The 27515-nt window shown below is 59.1% G+C and overlaps 1 protein-coding gene across 1 annotated transcript; it reads left to right on the plus strand.

The window, feature by feature from the left end:
* The first annotated feature begins 22 nt into the window (after window positions 1-22).
* PIK3C2B (phosphatidylinositol-4-phosphate 3-kinase catalytic subunit type 2 beta) lies at window positions 23-26209 on the plus strand. The gene is made up of 33 exons (XM_069876031.1): window positions 23-41; window positions 4371-5339; window positions 7727-7827; window positions 8083-8237; window positions 8625-8745; window positions 10703-10814; window positions 10922-11001; window positions 11089-11152; window positions 11703-11849; window positions 12083-12116; window positions 12406-12601; window positions 14065-14187; window positions 16148-16315; window positions 16479-16590; window positions 17166-17308; window positions 19056-19244; window positions 19548-19641; window positions 20050-20144; window positions 20228-20408; window positions 20492-20599; window positions 21129-21221; window positions 21336-21465; window positions 21716-21852; window positions 21980-22149; window positions 22305-22461; window positions 22561-22670; window positions 23125-23326; window positions 23448-23572; window positions 23648-23765; window positions 24643-24724; window positions 24811-24917; window positions 24996-25124; window positions 25918-26209. Exons 2-33 carry the CDS (start codon window positions 4443-4445, stop codon window positions 26104-26106), a joined length of 4869 nt encoding a protein of 1622 aa, XP_069732132.1. The 5' UTR covers window positions 23-41; window positions 4371-4442; the 3' UTR covers window positions 26107-26209.
* Window positions 26210-27515: the final 1306 nt, after the last annotated feature.

The raw sequence follows: 27515 nt of genomic DNA on the forward strand, positions 1-27515 counted from the left end.
TGTAAAGCAACAGGTTGGAGGTGGTGCTGGACGGTTTCAAGGTGTGTGCGGGATGGCAGCTGCCTCGTTTTATTTCGCTCCAGATAACGAACTGGCTGGATCCCGCAGGTCTCCGTGTTGCAGTTGGTGCTGGGAGGCTTTGGGATCCATGGAAGGAGCCGTGTTCTTCATGCCCGGCTCGTTTTGAAGGCATCTCCTGGGCAGTGAAGCAGGGACAGAGCCTGGGGGACAGGGATGAGCTCCAGGTCCTTCCTACCACCCTGGTGACAGCCCTGGTGGGGTTTTAACCCAGCTCCAAACCACTCTAGAAGCTCCCAGGAGCCCAACCCCTCGAATTTTGGAGTTCAACTTCTTGTGTTCAAACACATAGGGTTGTCTGAAAATGTCTGTGGGGATCCGGTTTGGAGGGAATCAATCTGGTTTCACTGCAAGCACTTCCAGAGCGTTGGCTTTGCTGGGGTTTAGGTTGGCCACTGGTGTTTTGGCAGCGCTGAATGTGGCTCCAGGAGTGAAACTCCTTGGGTTTCAGTTTCATTTTTCAATGATTTTTGAGACCAGGTTTGCTTTGGGGAGCTGTGATTACAAACTGTGAGGAAAATCCTATCAACAAACCACCTTGAGCCCCACCCAGAGGGATTTCTATGGACGTGAGGTCCCTAAAGGCCCCGTTTCTCTCCTGTTGGGAGAAGAAACCAGCATCCACCAAAGTGAGAGGTGATGGGATGAAAGGAAATGTCCTCAAGCTGCGCTGAGGAGGATTAGATTGCATGTTAGGAACAATTTCTTCACTAAAAGGGTTCTTGGGCACTGGCAAGAGGGATGGATGGATGGACCCGGGAGCAGGAGGGATGGATAGACCCGGGGGCAGGAGGGATGGATGGATGGACCTGGGGGCAGGAGGGATGGATGGACCCGCAGCCCCAGAGGTGAAAGCTTGTGCTTTATCCTTCTCACGGCCGCTCCTCCCTCTGCCGGATTATAAATGGGTGTGAATTGTCTCCACTGATAGGCATAACCTCCATCCCCGGCTCCCACACCCCGAGGAGGTGCCCCTCCAGGGCTCGCTTTGCTTCCTCGACCTCAGATGTTTGATGTCTTCCCAGATGCCTCGGACTTTTCTATCTGCTCCACACGCAGCTGCCTGCGAGGGGGAAAAGGGGGAGGAAGGAAGGGATGGAGAGAGCCAGGGACATGCAGCAAGACCCACCGGCCGCAGCGGCTTTGCCCCAAGCTCCCATCCCCAGGCATGGGGAGACAGGGCTGGCTCCACCATGGAATTGAGTAGGATGATTTTCTCCTTGGTTTCCCTTGTCCCTCCCTGCGCTGAGCAGCTGCCAGGAACAGGAGTGGGTGCAGGGTGGCTGCAGACGGTGCTGAGCTCTCTCCAGCACGCCCCGAAATGATGCTCAGCTCTTTGCACGAGAGCTGGGATCATGGAATGGTTTGGAACTTCAAAGTCCATCCAGTTCCACCCTCTGCCATGGGCAGGGACATCTCCCAGCTTTCCTGGAGCCCCTTTGAGTACTGGAAGCTGCTCTGAGGTCTCCCTGGATCCTTCTCTTCTCCAGGCTGAACAACCCCAACTTTCAGCCTGGCTTCATACACCTGGGCAGGTGCTTCAAGGGGGAGCCATCCCTTCCCTCTGCTGCTGTGGCCACGCGGAGAGGAGCAGCAGGTGGTAGGGGGTTGCACAAGGGATGAAGTGCTTGTGCTTGGCTCCTTTCAGGGCTGGAAAATCCCTTACAGGGCTGTGCTTGTGCAAACTGTGAAGAAAATTGCTTTGAACCATCATCTGGGGCTTAGGGCAAAGGGTTTCCAGTTGCCAAGTGGTTTTCCCTCCCGTGTGCCTCCAGCTGCGCTGCGTGCTGCAGCACAGTGAAGAATTTCTCCGCAAGGTGGGTTCCCAAGCTGGATGGGTCTCCTGAGGCTGACGTGACTGTGGCAAATGCCAGGAAATTTAAAGTCAGAAAATTACCCCGATGTTATTAGTAGTAGTATTTTAAAAAGGAAAAAAAAAAAATCTGCTTGTTTCTGCTCCTCTGGAATTCAGCTTCTGCCTTTGGGAGCTCCTGGGCTGAGACCTGACATGCAGCTTATGATTCTGGGTGGTTTTTGTATCAGGCTGCTGGAGGAGAGAGGTATTTGGTGGAAAAGGACCTGGGGGTGCTGGGTGGTGGTGGCTGAACACGAGCCAGCAGTGGCCCAGGTGGCCAAGGAGGCCACCAGCATCCTGGCTTGGATCAGCCGTGGGGTGGCCAGCAGGAGCAGGGAAGGGATCAAGCCCTGTGCTTGATGCTGGTGAGGCTGCACCTCGAATCCTGAGTTCAGTTTTGGGCCCCTCACTCCAAGAAAGACCTTGAGGGGCTGGAGAACGTCTGGAGAAGGGAACGGAGCTGGGGAAGGGGCTGGAGAACAGGGGTTCTGGGAGCTCAAAACGTCAGCAAGATGCAGATGCTTCTCTTGGAGACAAGAATGGGTTTGTGGCTTTGTCAGCCACAAAAATGGGTTTGATTTTATTGCTTTTGGGTTAAATGCTGCTTTTCTCTGTTCAGCTTCCAGAAGGCCAGCACTGCCAGCTTTTGGGATTTCTATTTTTCCGGGAAAAGCCCATGGCTGCTGGCAGGGACCAAAATACTGAGGAAGGGAACGTTTCCAACCATTCCTACCCCCACCTTGAAGCCTTTTTTTTTTTCCAGTTAGAAAGCACAAAGAAGCTGGTTGAGTGAGGTGCCCGGCCAGCCTGGTACTGGGGTCTGCGAGGGGACTGGTGATGGGGACAAAGCCACGTGGTTCTTGGGGGTGGAGAGGGGACCAGTGATGGGGACGAAGCCACACGGTGCTGGGGGAGCCAAGAGGAGACCAGTGATGGGGAAAAAGCCACATGGTGCTGGAGGGGAGAGAGGGGACCAGTGATGGGGACAAAGCCACTTGGTGCTGGAGGGGAGAGAGGGGACCAGTGATGGTGATGGAGACAAACCCATGTGATGCTGTCCTTGCTTGCGTTAAACGTGTTCCAGCAGGCAAAGCCTGGGCCAGGATAATTAGCAGCCATCTGCTCCTGCACGCCCAGGGTCAGGGGGCCCTTTGTGGATGGGATGTGTCCGGGGCTGCCACGGGAAATAACTGGCAAGGGGGGACCAGCCGTGATGATGATGATGATGATGATGCTCTGCTTCGTGCCAGAGGAGGGTGGTCACCAGCATAGCCCAAGCTGGAGGTGGTTGCCCCGTTGCATCCTTTCCCCCTAAATCAGAACATCATTTGGAGTCCTACAGGGTGCAGAGCAAGCGATGTGGGGCAGAGGAGAGCCCTGGGTGGCTGCGAAGGTCCGTGTCCTCCCCGTGCTGAGGGTCACAAGCCAGAAAACACTCAGCTGCCTCTCGCCTCTCGAGGTTTCAAGTGCTGGCCTTCTCCAGGGGCTTTGGGCTCATTCCACTCTTCTGTTTAACATCCACTTTGTTATTTATTTTGCTAGGAAGGGAAGAGGAGGTGAAACATCCTTCCCGGGGAGTGCGGCAGGGCTGAGCCCCCACTGCGGTCACCGCCTTCCATGGGTTTTGGTCGAGGGCCAGGGAGCGGTTTGCAGTCCGGCTGTTTCTCCTCTCCGCTTGCGCAGCTCAGGGCTGCAGAGTAGCTGGGTTTGGAGGCTGTGAAGGTTTGGAGGCTGGTGCCTGGCTGCCCAAGCTGCTGCAAACTTCTCAGGTTGTCCAGAGCAATGGTGGCTGCCCCATCCCTGGAGGTGTCCAAGGCCAGGTTGGATGGGGCTTGGATCACCCTGATCCAGTGGGAGGTGTCCCAGCCCATGGCAGGAGGTGGAACTGGATGGGTTCTAAGGTCCCTTCCAACCCGAATTCTAGGATTCTATGAAACCAAGTGTCCCCTTTCCCCACAGACATGGTGAGGGCAAGGAGGGCAGCACCCTGCTTTGTCCCTTCGTTACCGTTTGGTTGACAGACCCTGTCTTTATCTTGGAACTGTGATATTCCCAAGGCGAGCAAGGTGGCTCAGAGCTGCTGGAGCATCGGCACCACCGCAAAGCCCATGCCCGGGTTGCAGGTTGAGTCAGCCCCAGCTGCAGACACTGGCCCCACTGCCCTCCCCACTCTGCATCTTATTTTATCCTCGGGAAAATACGCCGGGCTCCAGCAACAGCTCTAACAGCTGCTGCGAGGCCACCAGCCCTGCCTGCCTGGTGGCCACAGGGTCCTGGCGGGGGTGGGTGGGCAGCAGCAAAAATCTTTATTTAACCCAAAATATCTTTATTTAACCCCGAGCGTTTCCTTTTTTCCGTTGCAGAGAGGAAGGGCTGTACCACCAGCCCCATCCTCACCTTCCCAGCCATTAACCCCTGCCTTTCCCCTCCGCCCCAGGTGGCCGGTGGTGCAGCATGCCTTTCTCCTGACCCTGGAGCCCAGGAGGACGAGGTCCTGGTCCCCGGAGAGATGTCCGGCACGCACGGCAATGGGGAGCACTGGAAGACCTTGGGCATCAGCCGGAAAGAGCTGGCGCTGGCGGAGGCGCTGCAGATGGAGTACGACGCGCTGTCCCGCCTGCGGCAGGACAAGGAAGAGAACCGTACCAAGCAGCGAGAAGACCAGCCCCTCATCTCCTGGGATGACCCAGCCGAGAGGAACGGCTGTGACGGCATCAAAGCAGCACGTGGCCTCTCGGGATCCGACCCCACGCTCAACCACGACGTACCGGGGGCACCCGAGGGTCCCCCTGTGCCCGGACACCCCTCCAACCCCAGCCCAGACCCCCAGCCCTGGCTGAAGGGCCCCCTGGCTGGAGACTACTTGTACATCTTTGAGGGGTCGGGAGGGGACTTCCTCAGGGAGCCACTCAACGGCACCTCACCCCACAACGACGGCGGGGGCAGCTCCCCCAAAAAGCTCTCCCTGCCCCCTCTGCCCCCCCGGCACCCCCTCTGGAGCTCCCCCGAGGGGAGCCAGCGCTCAGGGAAGGGTTCTCCGCCGTCTTCCAAAAGACCCCAGCCCAGGGACATCAACATGTTCTCAGCAGCCCACGAGCGGGCTCACGGCAAGCTGCTCAGCCGCCGCATCTCCGAGGAGGACCCTTACGGCATCGCCGACTACGGTGGCATCAACGACGCCATCACCTGCCTCAACCTGAAGTCCACCTACGAGTCGGAGGTGCTGCGGGAAGCTGCTCGCGGCTGGAAGGAGGGCAGGAGCATCTTCGAGAAGGAATCGAGTGGCAAGCCGGTGGCACGGAGCAAGACCATGCCCCCGCAGGTCCCCCCGCGGACATACGTCTCCCGCTTCGGCAACCACAAGAATCTGGCACCGAACAAGAACCACAGGATCTCCATCGATCCGGTAAGAGGCTTTTCTCTTCCTGCCTTGGAAGTGGGGCTGGGATGGAGCCGAGGTGCTGGGGAGAGCTGGGAACCCAGTGACTTTGCTGTGTTTTCTTTGCTCTGGGTTGGTTTTATTTGTCCCATCGCTGAGGCTCCTCAGAGTCTTGTTTGTGCATGGCAGTCAGAGGCATCCGCGCGCTGAGACATCATCCCTGGGGGTTTATAAGACTTTTCCAGATTGTGTCGCTCCCTGGGGGGTGTGGGATCACATAGCTACAGCCAAAACCCTCCGGAGCGGGTGAACCGAGGCTGGGAAGCCAAGTAGAAGGGCAAGTTCCACTCAGTCATCATCTCGATGTCACTGAGCAGGCAGGATGCTCCGTGCGCTGCGGGATGCTCCGTGCGCTGCAGGATGCTTCGTGCATTGAGGGATGCTCCATGCGGGATGCTCTATGTGGGATGCTCCATGTGCTGTGGGATGCTCTGTGCACTGCAGAATGCTCTGTGCACTGCAAGATGCTCTGTGCATTGTGGGATGCTCTATGTGGGATGCTCCGTGTGCTGTGGGATGCTCCGTGTGGGATGCTCCATGCACTGCAGGATGCTCTGTGCATTGTGGGATGCTCTATGTGGGATGCTTTGTGTGCTGTGGGATGCTCCATGTGGGATGCTCCATGTGCTGTGGGATGCTCCATGTGGGATGCTCCATGCACTGCAGGATGCTCTGTGCATTGTGGGATGCTCCATGTGGGATGCTCCATGTGGGATGCTCCATGCACTGCAGGATGCTCTGTGCATTGTGGGATGCTCCGTGTGGGATGCTCCGTGTGGGATGCTCCGTGTGGGATGCTCCATGTGGGATGCTCCGTGTGGGATGCTCCATGCGCTGTGGGATGCTCCGTGTGGGATGCTCCATGCGCTGCAGGATGCTCTGTGTGGGATGCTCCATGTGCTGCGGGATGCTCCGTGTGGGATGCTCCGTGCACTGCGGGATGTTCCATGCAGGATGCTCCGTATCGGATGCACTGTGCACTGTGGGATGCTCCGTGTGGAATGCTCCGTGCACTGCAGGATGCTCTGTGCGCTGTGGGATGCTCTATAAACTGCCATCCAGGCGCTGCCTCCTCTCCACACCCTCATGCTCAGACACTGCTGGACCCCAGACACTGCCCAGATCCTGCGGCCAAAGCCTGGTGCCCGCAGGAGAGCACGGGCAGTGCCCGGTGCCGCAGCTGGTGCCGATGCCAGCCCAAGCCTCCAGTGGCCACCACGCAGGTGGTTTGCAGTCGGCTCGTGTCCTGCCAGCTCATGAAATGTCATAAGATACTCCGGAAAGAGTCGGGAGTCTCCTCCCGAGGGCCAGGAGATCACTTTCCTGTTCAGCTCGCAACGTCCTTTCCTATCCCAGCTCTCTTCTTCCCTCCGTCGAGCAGTGAGCGGGACACAGGGGTGTCGGGGGGCTGCTGGCACTGCTGCCAGCTCACTCCTGGTGCTGTCGGGGAGCCTGTTGCAGGGGCAGAGCCCAAGCTCTGGTGCAGCTCATCCTGCCTCTATCAAGAGAAGGAGATAAATAACCAGAGAAGTCGCCTTCCTCGCAGGGTCCCCCCTCCCTGGGGAGTGAGGGAAGCAGCTGGGGATGGCTGGCGGGGGCTACGTAAGTCACTCTCCACTTTCTTAGTGCCAGAAACTAATTATAAAAGAGCATTAAAATTGTCTTTAGCGGCTGCTGTGTTCTCAGCCTTTCTCTGCCTCCCGTTAGCTGTTGGCTGGGTTAATTGCTCTGACAGTGGGGCCATTGTTCGCTGGGAAAGAGCGATGGAGGCCGGGGACCCCCACGCGCGGGGGGAGCCTGGCACGGCGATGCCGCCTGTGCGCAGCGGGAGAGCGGTGTGTGTGGTGTCGGCCACAGGCAGGGATGTGCTGCAGCACCCTGGTGGCCTGGGGACAGTCCTCGGCCATCCTTGGGTCCTCCAGCATCCTTGGGTTGGTCTCTGCCCATCCTTGGGTTCTCTAGCATCTTTGGATCAGTCTCTGCTCATCCTTGAGGAATCTCCTTGGTGGGGCTGTTGAAAGCAGGCTGGAAACAGCCAGATTTGTGAGCAGGAGGCTTGGGGGAAGCAAGTCCTCGGGTCTCCCTTCTCCCGGCTGTGAGGAGAGCGCTGATGCAGGTGTGGGTGATGCATCCTGTGGCTGGCATCCTTCTGGTCCAAAAATCCCTCCCGTGCTGGACCGCGTGCCCCCCGCGCGGCTGCAAAGCTGCTTTTCTCCTGGCTGCAGCAACGCCGGGGTGCGCAGAAGCTCTGGTTGCACAAATGGGGGGACCCAGCAAATCATCCCGGGCGGGTGGAAAGCTGGAGCCCCCGGGGATGCTGCAACCGGCTGATGGGCTCGTGCTCTGCCCCGTAGGTTGCCCCCCGGCCGCACTCCTTAGCCAACGGCTACGAACTCTTCGAAGTCTCCGAGGAGCGGGATGAGGAGGTGGCTGCTTTCTGCCACATGCTGGATGTGTGAGTACCCAACCGGGGCTGGAGCATCCCAGGGAGGGGGTTGAGTCCCCTTCCCTGGAAGGGTTTAAGGGATGGGTGTACGAGGTGCTGAGGGACATGGTTTAGTGATTGATGGGAATGGTTGGACTCGATGATCCAGTGGGTCTTTTCCAACCTGGTGATTCTATGATCGCACTGCAAAATGCCCTGAAATTTTGAGGGGTGGGACAAACCCCCCAGCAGGGCAGCATCTCTGACCCGTCGCTGCCTCCCCAGGCTGCGGTCTGGCTACAGCACCAAGGATTATTCCCTCACCGGTTTGGTGTGGAGCGCCGTCAACCTCAGCCCCGAGCAGCTGGGTCACGGCGTCAGCCTGAAGGTGACAGTGGTGTGTGACAGCCTGCGGGAGCCCCTCACCTTCACCTGCGACTGTAAGTGTCCCGTGTCCTCGCTTGCAGCAATCGGGGGAGACCCAGGGTGATGTGAAGCAATGGATTTAAGTTGGAAGGGGAAGATTTAGATTAGACATAAGGAAGAAATTCTTCATGAGGAGGGTGGGGAGGTCAGGTTGCCCAGAGAAGTGGTGGCTGCTCCATCCCTGGAGGTGTCCAAGGCCAGGTTGGATGGAGCTTGGAGCCCCCTGATCCAGTGGGAGGAGTCCCTGCCCATGGCAGGGGTGGAACTGGATGAACTGTGAGGTCCCTTCCGACCCAAACCGTTCCATAATTGTAAGGACAGATCCCAGCAATCCCCAGGTGAAGGCTTCGCATGGATCCCACCCTCCACGAGGCTCACGCCGCCGCTCCCTCTCCCCGCAGGCTCCTCCACCGTGGACCTGCTCATCTACCAGGCGCTGTGCTACACACACGACGAGCTGCACACCATCAACGTCGAGGACTTTGTGCTCAAGATCTGCGGCTTGGAGGAGTTCCTGCAGAAGTGAGTGTAGGGGAGGGTGGGGAGGACACAACAGGCATCCCAGAGCTCACGCGCTCAGCTGTGCTCACCCTGGGTGGATGGACAGGGCTCATCCCGGCGTGCACAGCAGGAGCCTCTCCTCTTTCTTTCCTGCCTCCCGAGATGCTCTTGCCAAAAGCAGCATGTTGGGAGCATCCTTCCCGGTGGCGCCGTATCCGTCACACTGACCCCCACGTGCCTGGAAGGGGAGGCTTGAAAACCAGGGATCTGCCAAAAAACCTCTTTGGAGGAGTATTAATAACAATCACGTCACTGAGCGGGGTCGCAGAGCCTGGCTTCTCCCAGCTGTTTAAACAGGAGGAGGTGGAAAAGGGATGTGTTGGGAGGGCGCGGGAGCATCAGGGATGCTGTGAGCTCCCTCCGCTGCGGAGCCAGGGCTGGGTGGTGGGGACTGAGACCTGCACAGATCCTTCCTGCCCTCCCTGCCTTTCCTGGAGGAAAAAGCTGCGTTTCCCTAGGGGACAGGGCTCTGACAGAGCTCTCTGCAGAGGAAGCCGCAGCAGCCACGCGTGCGCAGGCACGCAGCGTCCTTCCCGGTGGCTCGGTGCAGCCAGCCAGCTGCTGGAGAGCTGCCCTGTGCCTGGCTCTGCCCCGGGAAAGCTGCGGGAGCTTTGCCACGGCCTCCGCCAGCTGCTGGTTTAGGCCCTAAAGGGGCAGCTGGGAATTGCTTGGCCTGGGAAAGCCAGCGTGGTACCCGTGTGGAGCGCAAACGGAGCCCAGCCGCTGCTCCTGGCTACCCAGGAAGGGTTATTCCCGTGGGTGCTGAGCCCTCCTGCTGCCGAGCGGCCCCGTGCACGCGTGTGTGCACGTGTGTGGGTTTGTGCTCGCATGCAGCGGGGCTGCAGGCTCTTAACCGGCCGTGGATCCATGCATCTCACCCACAAACCTCTGCCAGGGGTCTCTGCCGGGGAGCAACTGTCTGTAGGACGGATCCAGCCAGCTCGGAGGGCGTTTCGCAAAGGGGTGAACCTCCTGCTTTTTTGGCAGGGAAACAGCATCCAGGGCACGGAGCGGGACAGCTCGTCCCTGGCAAGAGTTTCCCTGGGAGCTGCCGTATCTCCCAGGGCCCTTAAAGGACCTTTGAGAAAACCCCGCGGATAGAAAGCCCTTTTGTCACCAGTCTTTTCTTTCCATGTCTTCCCTGAGCTGATGCGATGCTGGAAGTGCCAAAACCCTCCGTGGGGAGCCAGTTGGGTCCTTGAGCTCTGCAAACCAGCCTGAGCCTCTGTCACTTGCTGCCTGTTTGCTTTTGCGAGGCGCTGGGGGAGGCAGGACCAGGCAGGGCTGCGCAGGATGCTGGTCCCGTAGGCTCCCTGCACTCCTTCTCCTCATCTTCCTCGCTACAGGGCACTGGTGGACGCTGATCAGACTCTGTCCTCGTGCCCTGCAGCCCCGTGAGATGCCTCTCCCACTCCTGCCACTGCAATTCCATCCTGTTTAGAGCCTCACGCATCCCCCCAGCACCCACATCCATGGCTCTGCTGCGCTGGCAGGGCTCTATCAGCTCATTCCCCGCTGCAGCCAGCAAAGAACGTGGGTCTGGATGGGAGCTCTGCAGGTCCTGCTCCAGGGGGGCTGAGATCAGGCTGTCACCCCCTGCTTCAGGACTCACCCCAACCCTGTGTCCTCTGGCACCACAGCTCCCCACTCTGCTCCAGGTCTGGGCACAAGGAGCTCCTCCGCACCCATTCCCGGCTGGGCCGGGCACAGCTTTTAGGAAGGCACACGGGAAGGAGGGAAAACAATAGCTTATTCTTCAGGTTTCCTAGAGCCAGTGCCGTGAGCATCCGTTTGCAGGCAAGGCGGCTGCATCCGAGCCCCAGGCAGCGTCAGGATGGGGCATCCCAGCTTGAATTTTGGGGGATGGCACGGGATGGAGAGGGGCTGCGGGCTCAGTGAGCTGTTTCTGTCCCCACAGCAAGCACGCGCTGGGCAGCCACGAGTACATCCAGCACTGCAGGAAATTCGACATCGATATCCGCCTGCAGCTGATGAAGAGGAAGGGCGTGCGCGGTGACCTGGCCAGGACGGTGGGTGCCGGGGTGTTGGGGGCAGCGAGGGGTGGCCGGTGGCACCTCCCTGCTGCGGGAACACCCGCGTGTCACCGAGCTCCAGCACAGCATCTCTCCATCTCCAGGTGAATGATGACCAGAGCCCCTCCACCCTCAACCACTACATCCACCTGCAGGAGAGACCCATCAAGCAGACCATCAGCAGGTACTGGAGATGCAGCGGGACTGTGCCCCCCACCCCGGTTCAGGGCACCTGCCCAGCCAGGGCTGAGCTCTGCTCTTTGTCCCCCAGGCAGGCGCTGAGTCTCCTTTTCGACACGTTCCACAACGAGGTGGATGGTTTCCTGGTAGCCGAGGTGAGCGCAGGGATGGAGAGGGCATTTCTGAGGCCACGTTGTCTTATTTCATAGAATCACTAGAATTGTTGGGTTAGAAAGGATCTTAAAGCCCATCTAGTTCCACCCCTGCCACAGGCAGAGACACCTCCCTCTGCATCAGGGGCTCCAAGCCCCATCCAACCTGGCCTTGAACCCCTCCAGGGATGGGGCAGCCACCACTTCTCCAAGAAACTTGGCCCAGGACCTCCCTACCCTCACAGGAAAGCATTTCTTCCTAAGATCTCATCTCAATCTCCCCTCTTGCAGCTGAAAACCATTCCCTTTCATCCTGTCCCTGCCCTCCCTGATCAGGAGCCCCTCCCCAGCTTTCCCGTAGGCTCCCTTTGCTGTGAATTCTTCCCTTTTTCCTTTTGGGGCTCTAAGGACGCATCAGACAAAGGGAAAAGCCATGAAAGTGGGGGAAACTGAGGCACGGGCTGGTGCACCGCCCCATGTGTGAGCTGTGGGGAGCAGCCCCTGCGTCCCTGGCTGCCTGGGGGTCCCACATCAGCCCCTCTCTGCCTTCCAGGGAGATTTCCCACTGAAGGCGGAGCGGGTGATCCAGTCGGTCATGGCCATCTGCAACGCCCTGGCTGCCGTGGAATCCCAGGAGATCACAGCAGCCCTCAACCAGATGCCCCCCTGCCCTTCTCGCATGCAACCCAAGATCCAGAAGGTGAGCGATGGGTGCTGGGGGTGCAGGACCAGGGGATTCAGCACGTTTTCCCGTCTGACTCCTTTCCCTCCTTCCTCCGGCTCTACCACGTGGAGAATTCCTCAATAGCTGGGAGCTGGCCGAGGAGCTGGGGCTGGTTACGTAAAGCCTTGGCGAGCGGCTCCCCGCCGACAGCGCGAGGCTGATGCTGATGGTGCTTTTGTGGTTTCTTTTTTGTTTTGTTTCCTCAACAGGATCCAAATGTTCTGGCCAAGAGGGAAAATCGAGGTATTTCTGTTCTCCTCCTCCCTTTCTTGGGCTCAAGTTCTCGGTGCTTTTAATCTACAAACTCCTCCCTCTCAATTATTAAGGCCAAAAAAATGCGCTTGAAATTGTTCTGGTGAAGAAAAGAGGGTTTCTGGAGGTGGTGGCTCTCCAAAATGGGAAACTTGGAATTCTTCCTCTTACCCGCTTTGTCCTGGGGGAGGTGGACCCGAGGTCCCTCCAGCATCCCCAGCCCAGAGGGACCCGGTGAGGGCGACCACCCCGTCTCACCCCTCTCCCACCTCCCCTTCAGAGCGGATCGTGGAGAGCCTGACGGCCGCCATCCTCAACCTGGTTGAGCTCTACTGCAGCACCTTCAACGCCGACTTCCAGACGGCCGTGCACGGGAACCGGGAGCACGGCGTGGCGCAGGAGGCTCGCCTGCTCTCCTGCCCGCTCTCCTTCACCGTCTACGCCACCCACCGCATCCCCATCACCTGGGCGGCCAGGTAAGGGCAGCTGCCTGGACTCGCTCAGCCTTTGCCTGCCCCGTCGAGGCTTGACACACACGTTAAATAGAGCATAGCAGGGGTGTCCTTCTCCTGGGTGGCTGGGGAGAGCGTCCCCGTCCCTGTGCTGCATCCCATTCTGGAGTCCTCAGCACAGGGAGGACATGGATCTGTTGGAGCAGGTCCAGAGGAGGCCACAGGAATGATCCGAGGGCCGGAGCATCTCCCATACGAGGAGAGGCTGAGAGCTGGGGTTGTTCAGCCTGGAGAAGAGGAGGCTCTGGGGAGACCTTAGAGCAGCTTCTAGTGCTGAAAGGGGCTGCAGGAAAGCTGGGGAGGAGCTCTGGATGAGGGAGGGCAGGAATAGAATGAAGGGGAATGTTTTTCAGCTGCAAGAGGGGAGATTGAGATGAGATCTTGGGGAGAAATGTTTTCTGTGAGGGTGGGGAGGCCCTGGCCCAGGTTGCCCAGAGCAGTGGTGGCTGCCCCATCCCTGGAGATGTTTGAGGCCAGGCTGGATGGGGCTTGGAGCCCCTGATCCAGTGGGAGGTGTCCCTGCCCATGGCTGGGGGTGAAACTGGATGGGCTTTAAGGTCCCTTCCAACCCAAACTATTCCATGACTCAATATTATTCAGCAGGAGTGAAGGGAATAAGAGTTAACCCACCCCAAGCCTCCTAAAGAGCAGGAATATCACAGAATCAGTGAATGGTTTGGGTTGGAAGGGACCCTAAAGACAGTCTAATTCATGTCCACTTGGCATGGGGGGTTCCTGGTGCTCATGGGCAGCGAGGGATGCTCGGAGCCGGCCGAGCCAGAGCATCGGGGTGCAGGCGCGTGGGACGAGCTCTGCCGCGCTCTCCCATCCCAACCCAGCGAATCCCCGGGGTCCCAGCCTCGCTGCCGCCCTGGGGATGTGACAGATGGCCCTGGTGCAGCGGGGCCAGGCTGCCCTCGCCCCCCATGGGCGGCGTGTTCCTTTGTTAGGTGCCTCGGCGCCTGTCCCCGCTGTCAGCCCCACGCGGGGGGACGGTGGGGGTCCTGCCGTGGGGAGGGCGTGCGAGGCAGCGGCGCCAGCAGCCGCCACCCCGCCAGGGACCCCTCGCCTTTGTCCTGTCCTTAATGTATTCCCCTTGGTGACTGGCTCCGAACAAAGCGGGTAGCCTGGGAAATGCCGGCATCCCCTGACCTTCGGTGCCCCGCAGCCCTTCCCGGATTGTCGCTCGGCACCTGCCGCATGGCAGGGCCCCCCCGGCAGCCCCCCGTGTGACGGTATGCGCGGTGGCATATGGGGATGGGGGCTCCTGGCTCCGTTCCCCCTCCCCGGCGAAGCCCAGGGAAGGCAAAAACGAGCTGCGCGTCCACCCTTTGCCCCATAGCGGAGTGAACCCCAGGTGCCAGCCCCCCTCCTTCAGGCAAACACCCCCCCACCCCGGCTCACGGGTCCCTCTGTTTGTCTTGCAGCTATGAAGATTTCTACCTCTCCTGCTCCCTCAGCCACGGCGGCAAGGAGCTGTGCAGCCCCCTGCTCACCAGGAAAGCCCACGTCTACAAATACCTCTTCCACCTCATCATATGGGACCAGCAGTAAGGCAGCACCCGGCCGTGGGGTGGACAGGGGTCCTTGGTGCCATCCCATCCTCCTTCTCTGCTCTAGTGGTTCCATTTCCCAGCCATGGGGTGAACAGGGGTGCCTGGTGCCATCTCCTCCTCCTCCTCCCTTGCTCAGGTGGTTCCATTTCCCAGCCATGGGGTGAGCAAGGGTGCCTGGTGCCATCCCATCCTCTTTCTCCTCCTCTCCTGCTCCAGTGGCTCCTCTCCCCAGCCATGGGGTGAACAAGGAGTGCCTGGTGCCATCTCCTCCTCCTCCTCCTCCCTTGCTCTAGTGGTTCCATTTCCCAGCCATGGGGTGAACAGGGGTGCCTGGTGCCATCTCATCCTCCTCCTCCCCTGCTCTAGTAACACCTCTTCCCAGCCATGGGGTGAACAAGGAGTGGCTGGTGCCATCTCATCCTCCTCCTCCCCTGCTCTAGTAACTCCTCTGCCCAGCCATGGGCTGATCAGGGGTTCCTGGTGACATCTCATCCTCCTCCTCATCTCTACTGGTTCCATTTCCCAGCCATGGGGTGAACAAGGAGTGGCTGGTGCCATCTCCTCCTCCTCCTCATCTCTAGTGGTTCCATTTCCCAGCTATGGGGTGAACAAGGAGTAGCTGGTGCCATCTCCTCCTCCTCCTCATCTCTAGTGGTTCCATTTCCCAGCTATGGGGTGAACAAGGGTGCCTGGTGCCATCCCATCCTCCTTCTCCTCCTCTCCTGCTCCAGTGGCTCCTCTCCCCAGCCATGGGGTGAACAAGGAGTGTCTGGTGCCATCCCATCCTCCTCCTCCCCTGCTCTAGTAACTCCTCTGCCCAGCCATGGGGTGATCAGGGGTTCCTGGTGGCATCCCATCCTCCTCCATGGGGTGAACAAGGGTTCTTGGTGCCATCTCATCCTCCTTCTCTACTCTAGTGGTTCCATTTCCCAGCCATGGGGTGAACAGGGGTGCCTGGTGCCATCCCATCCTCCTCCTCTCCTGCTCCCATGGCTCCTCTCCCTCGTTTTTGAGTGCTGGAAGCTCTTGTGTCATCCCTGGGAATAGCTCTGGCCCCAGCCCTGCCTGGATCTGCGTGTTTGCACCCAGGAAAGGGGATCTGCTCCCAAAATAGCACCGGGAGCCGGCAGGGAGGCTGAGCCGAGCCCTCGCCATCCCTGGCATTCGCAGCGCCCGGGGAGGTGGGGATGGGAAGAGGATAATTTTAGAAGGTTAGAAGCCGGTGCCCCCCAAGGACACAGCGCCGTGGGTCCCGTCTGTGGGGCGATCCCCTGCCCGTGCCCACCCGCAGGTGCGATGTAGCGGCTGCCTGGGGCTCCCCGGGAGCGTTTGAGAGGAGCTTGAGTCCCGGGGTCCCACGCAGCTCCCCCCGGCCACGGGACGAGGTCAGTGTGTGTTGGGGGGGGTCCTTCGTGGTGGCCCCTATGCCCCATGGTCACCTTGGCAAGGACAGAGCGGCAGCGCTTCTCCAGGGCTGGGAGAGGACCGGGGTACTGGAGCTGCTGGTGCTTCTCGAAACTGGCTGCTCCCCATGGGATGTCTGTCCATGCTGAGGGGCCTCCATCCCGTGCTGAGGGGCCTCCATCCCACGCTGAGGGGCTTCCATCCCGTGCAGAGAGGCCTCCATCCCACTCTGTGGGTCCTCCATCCCGTGCTGAGGGTCCTCCATCCCGTGCTGAGGGTCCTCCATCCCGTGCTGAGGGGCTTCCATCCCGTACAGAGAGGCCTCCATCCCGTGCTGAGGGGCCTCCATCCCGTGCTGAGGGGCCTCCATCCCGTGCTGAGGGGCCTCCATCCCGTGCTGAGGGGCCTCCATCCCGTGCTGAGGGGCTTCCATCCCACTCTGTGGGACCTCCATCCCATACAGAGAGGCCTCCATCCCATGCTGAGGGTCCTCCATCCCGTGCTGTGGGACCTCCATCCCACGCTGAGGGACCTGGTTGCTCTCTTGCAGGATCTGCTTCCCCATCCAGGTGAACCGGCTGCCACGGGAGACTCTGCTCAGCGTCACGCTCTTCGCTGTTCCTGTCCCACCCCCGGGAGGCTCCTCCGACGCCAACAAGCAGCGGCGAGTCCCTGAGGCTCTGGGCTGGGTGACCACCCCGCTCTTCAACTTCAGGCAGTACGTGGGGTGTTCCACCACGATGGGCGCAGCGAGAGGTTTTGGGGTGGGACAGGAGGGTCCCCAGCGCCTCCACTCAGCATGAGGACAGCATCGATGCCACCCTCCTGCCCCAGTGGAGCAGCCCCCAGGGCCAAGGCTCTCACCTCTCCCTCTCCTCCAGGGTCCTGACCTGTGGGAGAAAGCTCCTGGGCTTGTGGCCGGCAACTCAGGACAACTCCAGAGCCAGATCGAGTGCCCCCAACTTCAACCAGCCTGACAGCGTCATCCTGCAGGTACGTCCTGGTGATCCAAGGAGTTGCTACTCCTACAAAAAGTAGAATATTTTTGATTGAAGCTAAAGCAGAGTTTGGATTCACCTACGTAATTGTGTTCTTTGAAAGTCAGGCAGGTTTTTTCCAAGAAGTGTTTTTCTAGACACCATTCGTTCTTTGGAGATGACAACGTCTTGTGTTCAGTCTCATCTGTGCTGAGCAGAGGTCTCTCCTCTAACCCCCTCTGTCTGCAGCCTTTCCCCATCTCCAATGCAAGGTCAGGCAGAGCTGGAGCCCAAGCTCCAAATTAGCAGATTTGACTGTGAAGTTCATAAAACATCAAAATGAGCCTTTGGAAAGGAATAGAACATGCCTAAGATTGCTGGGAGAAGGTGGGAGATCCCTTCTGTCCCAGCTCTGATCTGCCTGCACGATGGATGGAGATGCCCGCCCAGGCTGATAAAGGATGCTCCCTTTCTAAAACTCCAAATTGAGCCTTAAAGAGTTTATTTGCTGGTATTTTCGGTATCACTGGTGGCCAAGGGCCACACCAAGCTCTCTGTGTGCCCCCCTCTCACCCTCTGCCTCTGCCCCAGATCGACTTCCCCACCTCCGCCTTCGAGGTAAAGTTCACCAGCCCACCAGCCGCCGAGTTCAGCCCCAGGTACGAGTTCAGCAGCCTGGGGGAGGAGGATCAGCACAAGCTGCGGGAGGCGATGCAGAAAAAGTCACTCTACTGGTAAGAAACCCATGGGAGAATGGCATCAGCATCAGCTCCATTCCCTCCTCCGGACACGCTCCAGCCCCTCTATGTCCATGTTGTTCTGAGGGACCTGGAATGAACCCAGGTCTTTTTCCTCCAGGCAGCTTTCCAGCTGCCCTTCTCCAAGCCTGGAGCTGCACGGGGTTGTTGTGACCCAAGTGCAGGACCCGGTTCTTGGTCTTATTGAACCTCATACAACTGGTCACAGCCACGGATCCAGCCTGTCCTGAGCCTCCCTGCCCTCAAGCAGGTCAACAGTTCCTACCAGCTTGGTGTCACCCATGAATTTAATAAGAGTCCATTTAATCATAGAATCATAGAATCACCAGGTTGGAAAAGACCCACCAGATCATCGAGTCCAACCATTCCCATCAATCACTAACCCATGTCCCTCAGCACCTCGTCCACCCGTCCCTTAAACCCCTCCAGGGAAGGTGACTCAACCCCCTCCCTGGGCAGCCTCTGCCAGTGCCCAATCACCCTTTCCGTGAAATATTTTTTCCTAATGTCCAGCCTGAACCTCCCCTGGTGGAGCTTGAGGCCATTCCCTCTCATCCTGTCCCCTGTCCCTTGGGAGAAGAGCCCAGCTCCCTCCTCTCCACAACCTCCTTTCAGGTAGTTGTAGAGAGCAATGAGGTCTCCCCTCAGCCTCCTCTTCTCCAGGCTAAACACCCCCAGGTCCCTCAGACCTGTTCTCCAGCCCCCTCACCAGCTTCGTTGCTCTTCTCTGGACTCGCTCCAGAGCCTCAACATCCTTCTCGTGGTGAGGGGCCCACAACTGACCACAATCCCCTCATCCACATCATGGATATTGAACAGAACTGGTGCCAGCACTGAGCCCTGAGGAACAGAGGGTCTAATCCTGCCTCTGGCTGTCGGAGCCTGGGGCTGGTGCTTAGCAGACCTGCCCATTGGTCCTGCTCCCTGTCCCACCGTCTGCCCCACTCTGGAGACTCTCCATCCATGTCCCCCCCAGCCTGGCGTGGCGAGCTGGCCGCTGTCCCCCTGCGCTGGCTATAAATGGGAGGATCAGGTGTCAGCAGCTGTGGTGGGTTTTGCTGCGCAGGATGGTGCTGGCGCTCCCTGCAAACTGCACGGGGTGCCCAGTGGGCTTGGGGGTCCCCAGGCAGGGGTGCAAGCAGCTCTGTCACCCTCGTGCATGGATACTCAGGTCCCGACTGTCCCCTGGGGAAGGAGGTGCAACACCTGGGGAGATGCAGGGAGAATCCTGCTCTCCATCAACTCCTCCTCTTGTTCATGGGGAGGCAGCAGGGAGGGCTCGGAGAGGTTTGTCCCATGCACCGTGCATAGTTGGGGCAGAGGGATGCCCCATCCCCAACCTGCCAGCTCTGTCCCCTGGTCCGTGTCCTCATCGCCTGGTCTGTGTCCTCATCCCTGTTTTTCACGAGGGCATGGAGGGATAGGATGAGGGATGATGTCTTTAAATGCAAAGGGGGAAGATTTAGACATGACATTAGGAAGAAATTCTTCACGATGAGGGTGGGGAGACCCTGGCCCAGGTTGCCCAGAGCAGCGGTGGCTGCCCCATCCCTGGAGGGGTTCAAGGCCAGGTTGGATGGGGCTTGGAGCCCCTGATCCAGTGGGAGGTGTCCCTGCCCATGGCAGGGGTGGGACTGGCTGGGCTTTGAGGTCCCTTCCAACCCAAACCGTTCCATGATTCTCTGATCCCCTGATCCGTGTCCTTGTCCCCCCGCTGCTACAGGCTGATGGATGCTGACCGCAAGCGGCTGTGGGAGAAGCGCTACTACTGCCACGCGGCTCCCGGTGCGCTGCCCATGCTGCTGGCCAGTGCGCCCAGCTGGGAGTGGGCCTGCCTGCCCGACATCTACGCCCTGCTCAGCCAGTGGACCTCCATGAGCCACCAGGACGCCCTGGGGCTCCTGCACGCCACGTAAGCCACCGGTGGGCTGCAGGGATGCCTTCTCAGGCACTGCTGCCCTCCCTGCGTGGGCCGGGGCTGATGGTTGGGGAGATGCTGAGGATGAGGTTGAGGATGCTGAGGATGAGGTTGAGGATGCTGAGGATGAGGCTGGGGAGATGCTGAGGATGCGGCTGGGGAGATGCTGAGGATGCGGCTGGGGAGATGCTGAGGATGCGGTTGGGGAGATGCTGAGGATGCGGTTGGGGAGATGCCGAGGATGAGGCTGGGGAGATGCTGAGGATGCTGTCCCTGTGATGCTTGTCCTTTCTGCAGGTTCCCGGACCAGGAAGTGAGGAGGACGGCCGTGAAGTGGATCGATTCCATCTCTGATACTGAGCTGCTGGACTACCTGCCCCAGCTGGTCCAGGTGTGTGGTGGGACCAGGATGTGGCATGAGATGCTTGGCAGGACTGGGAGGTGGTACGGGATGTGTGCCAGGACCAGGATGGGACATGGAATGTGCGGCAGGAGTGAGAGATGGCATGGAATGCACACCAGGACCAGGATGCGCGTTGGGTGGACAAGGCACTGAGGGACATGGTTTAGTGTTTGATAGGAATGGCTGGACTTGATGATCTGGTGGGTCTCTTCCAACCTGGTGATTCTATGATTCTATGGATGCGTGCAAGTACTGGAAGGGGGCATGGGATGCATGCCAGGATGGGACATAGGATGCGTGGCAGGATTGGAGGTGGCATAGTATGCGTGCCAGGACCAGGATGTGGCATGGGGCACATACCAGTCTCGCTGTGTCCCAAAACTGTCCCCTTTCCAGGCCCTCAAGTACGAGTGCTACCTGGACAGCCCTCTGGTGCGATTCCTCATGAAGCGAGCAATCTGTGACCTGAAGATCACCCACTACTTCTTCTGGTGGGTATGAGGAGGGGTTGGGAGCATCAAGTAGGGGACGCTGGGGGGGCTCCCCTGACCCCGCGTGCCGCTGCTCCGAGCAGGCTGCTGAAGGATGGCCTCAAGGATTCCCAGTTCAGCATCCGTTACCAGTACCTGCTGGCCGCGCTGCTCTGCTGCTGCGGGAAGGGGCTGCGAGAGGAGTTTGACCGCCAATGTCTTCTTGTCAACACCCTGGCCAAGCTGGCCCAGCAAGTGCGAGATGCCGCCCCGTCCGCGCGCCAGGTGGGTGCTGGGGCGGTGGGAGCAGGTGCAGGGGGCACCGGGCTGTGTCTCAGCCTCCCATCCATCCCCTGCCCACCCCGCAGGGCATCCTCCGCGAGGGACTGGAGGACGTCAAGCAGTTCTTCAAAACAAACGGGTCGTGCCGGCTGCCGCTCAGCCCCAGCCTGCTGGTGAAGGGCGTCGTGCCGCGGGTGAGTGCCGAGGGTGCCGGGGGGGCTCCTCTGCCCATGCTCGGCTCACCCCGACAGGCTGCATCTTGCTGCTGAGGGACCTGGGGTTGTTTAGCCTGGAGAAGAGGAGGCTGAGGGGAGACCTCATTGCTCTCTACAACTACCTGAAAGGAGGTTGTGGAGAGGAGGGAGCTGGGCTCTTCTCCCAAGGGACAGGGGACAGGACGAGAGGAAATGGCCTCAAGCTCCACCAGGGGAGGGTCAGGCTGAACATCAGGAAAAAAATTTTCCCAGAAAGGGTCATTGGTCCCTGGCAGAGGCTGCCCAGGGAGGGGGTTGAGTCCCCTTCCCTGGAGGGGTTTAAGGGATGGGTGGATGAGGTGCTGAGGGACATGGTTTAGAGATTGATGGGAATGGTTGGACTCAATGATCCAGTGGGTCTTTTCCAACCTGATGATTCAATGATTTAGTAGTGGACAGGTACTATTGGGCTTGATGATCTCTGAGGTCTCTTCCAACCAAACGATTCTATGATTCCTCCCCATGGCAGGACTGCTCCTATTTCAACTCCAATGCTGTCCCCCTGAAGCTTTCCTTCCAGAATGTTGATCCCCTTGGGGAAAACATCCGAGTCATCTTCAAGGTGAGCCCATCCTCCCAGCAATGCCCAGTGTCCTGGCACCGCTGTCCCCAGGTGCGTGGGGCTGGCTTGGCTTTGCCTCCCAGCTCTGATGTCTCTTCTCCCCGCGGCTCACAGTGCGGCGATGACCTGCGGCAGGACATGCTGACGCTGCAGATGATCCGCATCATGAACAAGATCTGGGTGCAGGAGGGGCTGGACATGCGCATGGTCATCTTCCGTTGCTTCTCCACCGGCCGTGGACGAGGTAACCTGGCATCGGGGTGTCCCCTGGTGGCATCACACCCCGGGTTGTGATGCCCTTGGGCTGGTGATGGCACAGGAGGTCCTGGTGCTCTGCTATAGAGGAGCTTCAGCTTTGTGCTCCACCTTCGGGTCTGATCCCACCAGCCCATCTCTAGGAACATGCTGTCACTCAGTGGTGGTGGCTGGGTTGGTGGCAAAGGGGGCTGGGGTCCCAGGATGGATGGGTCTCACCCTGCTGTCTCGGCTTCCAGGCATGGTGGAGATGATCCCCAATGCCGAGACCCTACGCAAAATCCAGGTGGAGCACGGCGTGACGGGCTCCTTCAAAGACCGGCCCCTGGCAGACTGGCTGCAGAAGCACAACCCCGAGGAGGATGAGTACGAGAAGGTGAGGAGGAGCCTGGCCGGGTCTCTGCTCCTCATCCTCTCCTCCCCAAGGATGAGACTCCTCACTTCCCGATCTGTCCAGCATTTCTCCACCCCTAGTTGCTTTATCCCATCCTCTGTTCTTCCAGGCTGTGGAAAACTTCATCTACTCTTGCGCTGGCTGCTGTGTGGCCACCTACGTGCTGGGGATCTGTGACCGGCACAACGATAACATCATGCTCAAGACCACCGGCCACATGTTCCACATCGACTTTGGCAGGTTCCTGGGCCACGCACAGATGTTTGGCAACATCAAGAGGTGAGAAATGCCTCCAGCATCTCTGTCTTCTACCCCTGGACTTGTCCCCGTGGGTTTTAGCATCACTGGTTTTGTGAGGTGTGGTCGTGCCGTGGTCCCTGGTGGAGAGTGACACCTAACCACGCTCCCCCTCTGTCCCTCCCTCCCCGACGCAGAGACCGGGCGCCGTTCGTCTTCACTTCAGACATGGCGTATGTCATCAACGGTGGGGACAAGCCCTCCAGCCGCTTCCACGACTTCGTTGACCTGTGCTGCCAGGCCTACAACCTGATCCGCAAGCACACCCACCTCTTCCTCAACCTGCTGGGGCTGGTGAGACCCGGGGAGCTGCACCCCTGTCCCCACCCCAGGCACGGTGGATTGGTCCTCCTGCCATCCTCTCCTGCCCTCACCCCTTACCTTGCCTCCCAGATGCTGTCCTGTGGCATCCCCGAGCTCTCCGACCTTGAGGACCTCAAGTATGTCTACGATGCCCTGAGGCCGCAGGACTCTGATGCCGATGCCACCACCTACTTCACCAGGTATAGTAGGACACAGGTGGGTGATGGGGCAGGAGAGGATGGAAAGAGGCACCGGCTCAGCCTGGAGAAGAGGAGGCTGAGGGGAGACCTCATTGCTCTCTCCAACCGCCTGAAAGGAGGTTGTGGAGAGGAGGGAGCTGGGCTCTTCTCCCAAGGGACAGGGGACAGGACGAGAGGGAATGGCCTCAAGCTCCACCAGGGGAGGTTCAGGCTGGACATTAGGAAAAAATTTTTCACAGAAAGGGTCCTTGTGCACTGGCAGAGGCTGCCCAGGGAGGGGGTTGAGTCCCCTTCCCTGGAGGGGTTTAAGGGATGGGTGGACGAGGTGCTGAGGGACATGGTTTAGTGTTTGATAGGAATGGTTGGACTCGCTGATCCGGTGGGTCTTTTCCAACCTGGTGATTCTATGATTCTATGATTTCTCTGTGCTGAGCACGTGGTGGCCTTGTTGCAGATTGATCGAGTCCAGCCTGGGCAGCGTGGCCACCAAGCTCAACTTCTTCATCCACAACCTGGCGCAGATGAAGTTCACGGGTTCCGACACCCGCCCGACCCTCTCCTTCGCCCCCCGCACACACACCATCAAGACATCCGGCCGGATCCGTGACGTCTTCCTTTGCCGCCATGAGAGGGTCTTCAACCCCAACAAGGGCTACGTGAGTGGGGATGGTTGGGGGCAGCTCGGGTGCTTCTGTCCCCATGGTCCACCTCCATCTGCATATGGGCTCAGGACACCCTGGGGTCTCCATCCCACGTCACAGCCCCCTCTCTCTGCAGACCTACGTGGTGAAGGTGCAGCGGGAGAGCCCAGGTGACGTGACCTTTGTGCAGCGCACCTTCGAGGAGTTCCAGGAGCTGCACAACAAGCTGCGCCTCCTCTTCCCTTCTTCACTGCTGCCCAGGTATCCCCGCCGGCCCTCGTAGACCCCTGAGGCTCCCCACCACCCCCGGGGGCTTTGCTGAGGGTCTCTCTGCAGCTTCCCCAGCAGGTTCGTCATCGGGCGGTCGCGGGGTGAAGCGGTGGCCGAGCGACGCAAGGAGGAGTTGAACGGCTACATCTGGCACCTCATCCACGCGGCCCCCGAGGTGGCAGAGGTGCGGACTTGGGAGGGTGGGGTGGAGGGGGGCTGTGTCCTTCAGAGAGGTGGGGACGGTGCTGGGGACACCAGCAAGCTGGGAAAAGTGCTCAGGGGAGCCAGCAGGGGCCCAGGTGGCCAAGAAGGCCAATAGCGTCTTGGCTTGGATCAGAAACAGCGTGGCCAGCAGGTCCAGGGAGGTTCTTCTCCCTCTGGACTCAGCACTGGTGAGACCAAACCTCGAATCCTGTGTTCAGTTCTGGGCCCCTCACCACAAGAAGGATGTTGAGGCTCTGGAGCGAGTCCAGAGAAGAGCAACGAAGCTGGTGAGGGGGCTGGAGAAGAAGAGGAGCAGCTGAGAGAGCTGGGGGTGTTTAGCCTGGAGAAGAGGAGGCTGAGGGGAGACCTCATTGCTCTCTGCAACTCTCTGGAAGGACGTTGTGGAGAGGAGGGAGCTGGGCTCTTCTCCCAAGTGACAGGGGACAGGACGAGAGGGAATGGCCTCAAGCTCCACCAGGGGAGGTTCAGGCTGGACATTAGGAAAAGATTTTTCACAGAAAGGGTCATTGGGCAGTGGCAGAGGCTGCCCAGGGAGGGGGTTGAGTCACCTTCCCTGGAGGGGTTTAAGGGATGGGTGGACGAGGCGCTGAGTGACATGGGTTAGTGTTTGATGGGAATGGTTGGACTCGATGATCCGGTGGGTCTCTTCCAACCTAGTGATTCTATGATCTTTAAGGTTATAGAATCATTAGGTTGGAAAAGCCCTTGGAGATCATCAGCTCTGAGCATACCTTCCAGCCCAAACTGTTGTATGATTCCATGCACCGTGACTGGTCCTGAATGGTGGGGGACATGGTCACCACCGTCACCACTAACATCACCTTCTCCACCCACAGTGTGACCTCATCTACACCTTTTTCCACCCTCTGCCACGGGACGAGAAGGCAGCTGGCACCAACCCAGCCCCGAAGGCGGCAGGTAGGAGGGCTGGAGGCAGCACCAGGAGCTGGTGATAGCAGGGGGCTTCCATGCCACCCCCACCCTTCCTTTTTTCTCATCTCCAGATGCCACGTGGGCTCGGCCCTTGGGGAAGGTCGGTGGGGAGGTGAAGCTCTCCATCTCCTACAAGAACAACAAGCTCTTCATCATGGTGATGCACATCCGAGGGCTGGTAGGTGCCCGGAGGCGGTGGGTAGGGGGGGCTGCCCCACTGCTGGGCTCACGGGAGGTCTCCTGCTCTGCCCCACAGCCACCACTGCAGGATGGCAATGACCCAGACCCCTACGTCAAGACCTACCTGCTCCCCGACCCCCAAAAAACCACTAAGAGGAAAACCAAAGTGGCTCGAAAAACTTGCAACCCCACCTACAATGAGATGGTACGTGAGGTGGGAACGGGGCTGAGGGTCTGCACTGTTTTAGCAGCGTTTGTAGCAATAGAATCATGGAATCATGGAATCACCAGGTTGGAAAAGACCCATCAGATCATCGAGTCCAACCATTCCCATCAATCACTAAACCAATAGGGCAAGGGGGAATGGTTTGAAGCTGAAAGAGGGCAGATCGAGAGGAGATCTTAGGGAGAAATGTTTTTCTTGTGAGGGTGGGGAGGCCCTGGAACAGGTTGCCCAGAGCAGGGGTGGCTGCTCCGTCCCTGGAGGGGTTCAAGGCCAGGTTGGATGGGGCTTGGAGCCCCTGATCCAGTGGGATTGGACTGGATGAGCTTCGTGGTCCCTTCCAGCCCAAACCATTCCAGAGAAGGGCAACGAAGCTGGTGAAGGGGCTAGAGAACAAGGCTTATGAGGAGTGGCTGAGGGAGCTGAGATGGTTTAACCTGGAGGAGGCTGAGGGGAGACCTCAACTACCTGAAAGGAGGTTGTGGGGAGGTGGGTGTTGGTCACTTCTCCCAAGTGACAGGTGATAGGACAAGAGGGAACGGCCTCAAGTTTCACCAGGGCACATTCAGATTGGACATTTAGGAACAAATTCTTCACCGAAAGGGTTCTTGGGCACTGGCAGAGGCTGCGCAGGGAGGTGGTGGAGTCCCCATCCCTCAAAGGGTTTAAAGATGGGCAGATAAGGTGCTCAGGGAGGTGATTTAGTCATGGACAGGTACGGGTGGGCTTGATGATCTCCAAGGTCTTTTCCAAGCTGGTGATTCTCTGATTCCAGCTGGTCTACGACGGGATCCCCCGGGGGGACCTGCAGCAGCGGGAGCTGCGCCTGAGCGTGCTGAGCGAGGAAGGCTTTTGGGAGAACATCCTCCTGGGAGAGGTCGGCATCCGCCTGCGCGACCTCGACCTGGCGCAGGAGAAGATGGGCTGGTTCGCCCTGGGTTCCCGCGGCCACGCCACCCTCTGAGGTCCCACGCCGGGGGCTTGGCGACCCACGGCATCGTGCCGACGGGGACATCGTGCCGCAGGCATCTTCTTTTTGAAGTTTACCTTGTGTCAAGGGAGCAACGTGGGGAGGGAGGGAGGATATGGGAGGGGAGGTGGGGGGAAAATTCTTCCTTTGGGATATCTGTATTTTAATTTTTTTTTTAATACTCCAGTAGCGTGCGGCCGGGGAGATGGGGGTTGCAGAGCCCCAGCTCCCTCTCCAGCCGCGGGAGCTGCCTCCCTGGATCCAGGTGATTCCCAGCGCTGGGAATTCGCTCCCAAAGGAGAGCGGTGGGGAAGAGCACGGGAAGGGACCCCTGAGCATCCTTCCCATCCCAGCTCCTCGCCTGCCGTCCGACCCCGGCGCCGGGGACGCCTGTGCCGGGGCGCGGGCTTGGTGCCTGTGGTGCTTTGTTTACAGCGAGAGCTCCGTAAACAGACAAAATTGTTTCTCAGGATCGAGAATAATGAACTGAACCTTTATATTAAAAGATTTAAAGTATCGTAGCCAGCGGGGAGGAGAGCGGCGAGCGGCCGGAGCTGGCACCCTCCTGCCTGGAACGTGGCGGCGCGGGAATAAAGGCGATGAAACGCACAGGGTGGTGCAGGGGGGCTCTGCCTGCACAGCTGGATGCACAGCTGGATGCGCATCTACCCACTGCACCTCTGTCCCCGTGTCCCCTGCACGTCCGCCCTGCATCTCTGTCCGTAGGTGTATGTGCACATCTGCATGTACCTGCACATCTGCCCTCGCATAGACCTGCGCATCTGCCCGTAACATCTGCCCACACCTGTCTACGCCTCTGCCTGCATCTCCATGCACACACGTACCTGCAGATCTGCACCTCGGTCCACACATCTGTCCACACATCTGTCCCTGTATCTGCCTGCACATCTGCCTGCACCTCTGTCCATGTATCGACCTGCACATCTGCCTGCACCTCTGTCCCTGTATCTACCTGCACATCTGTCCATGTATCGACCTGCACATCTGCCTAAACCTCTGTCCATGTATCGACCTGCACATCTGCCTGCACATCTGCCTGCACCTCTGTCCATGTATCTGCCTGCACATCTGCCTGCACATCTGCCTGCACCTCTGTCCATGTATCAACCTGCACATCTGCCTGCACCTGTCCCTGTATCTACCTGCACATCTGCCTGCACCTCTGTCCACGTATCTACCTGCACATCTGCCTGCACCTCTGTCCACGTATCTACCTGCACATCTGTCTGCACCTCTGTCCCTGTACCTACCTGCACATCTGTCCATGTATCTACCTGCACATCTGCCTGCACCTCTGTCCACGTATCTACCTGCACATCTGTCTGCACCTCTGTCCCTGTACCTACCTGCACATCTGTCCACGTATCTACCTGCACATCTGC

This window comes from Phaenicophaeus curvirostris, chromosome 24 (genome assembly GCF_032191515.1).
Source record: "Phaenicophaeus curvirostris isolate KB17595 chromosome 24, BPBGC_Pcur_1.0, whole genome shotgun sequence".
Taxonomy (NCBI): domain Eukaryota; kingdom Metazoa; phylum Chordata; class Aves; order Cuculiformes; family Cuculidae; genus Phaenicophaeus; species Phaenicophaeus curvirostris.

What these genes read in the sequence shown, in the direction of transcription:
- PIK3C2B (XM_069876031.1), top strand. Translation starts at nt 4,443, where the DNA reads ATGTCCGGCACGCACGGCAATGGGGAGCACTGGAAGACCTTGGGCATC. An exon ending in CTGGGGCTCCTGCACGCCAC is followed by an intron (nt 19,245 to 19,547) that starts GTAAGCCACCGG and finishes TCCTTTCTGCAG; the next exon opens with GTTCCCGGACCAGGAAGTGA. An exon ending in GCCACCACCTACTTCACCAG is followed by an intron (nt 22,671 to 23,124) that starts GTATAGTAGGAC and finishes GCCTTGTTGCAG; the next exon opens with ATTGATCGAGTCCAGCCTGG.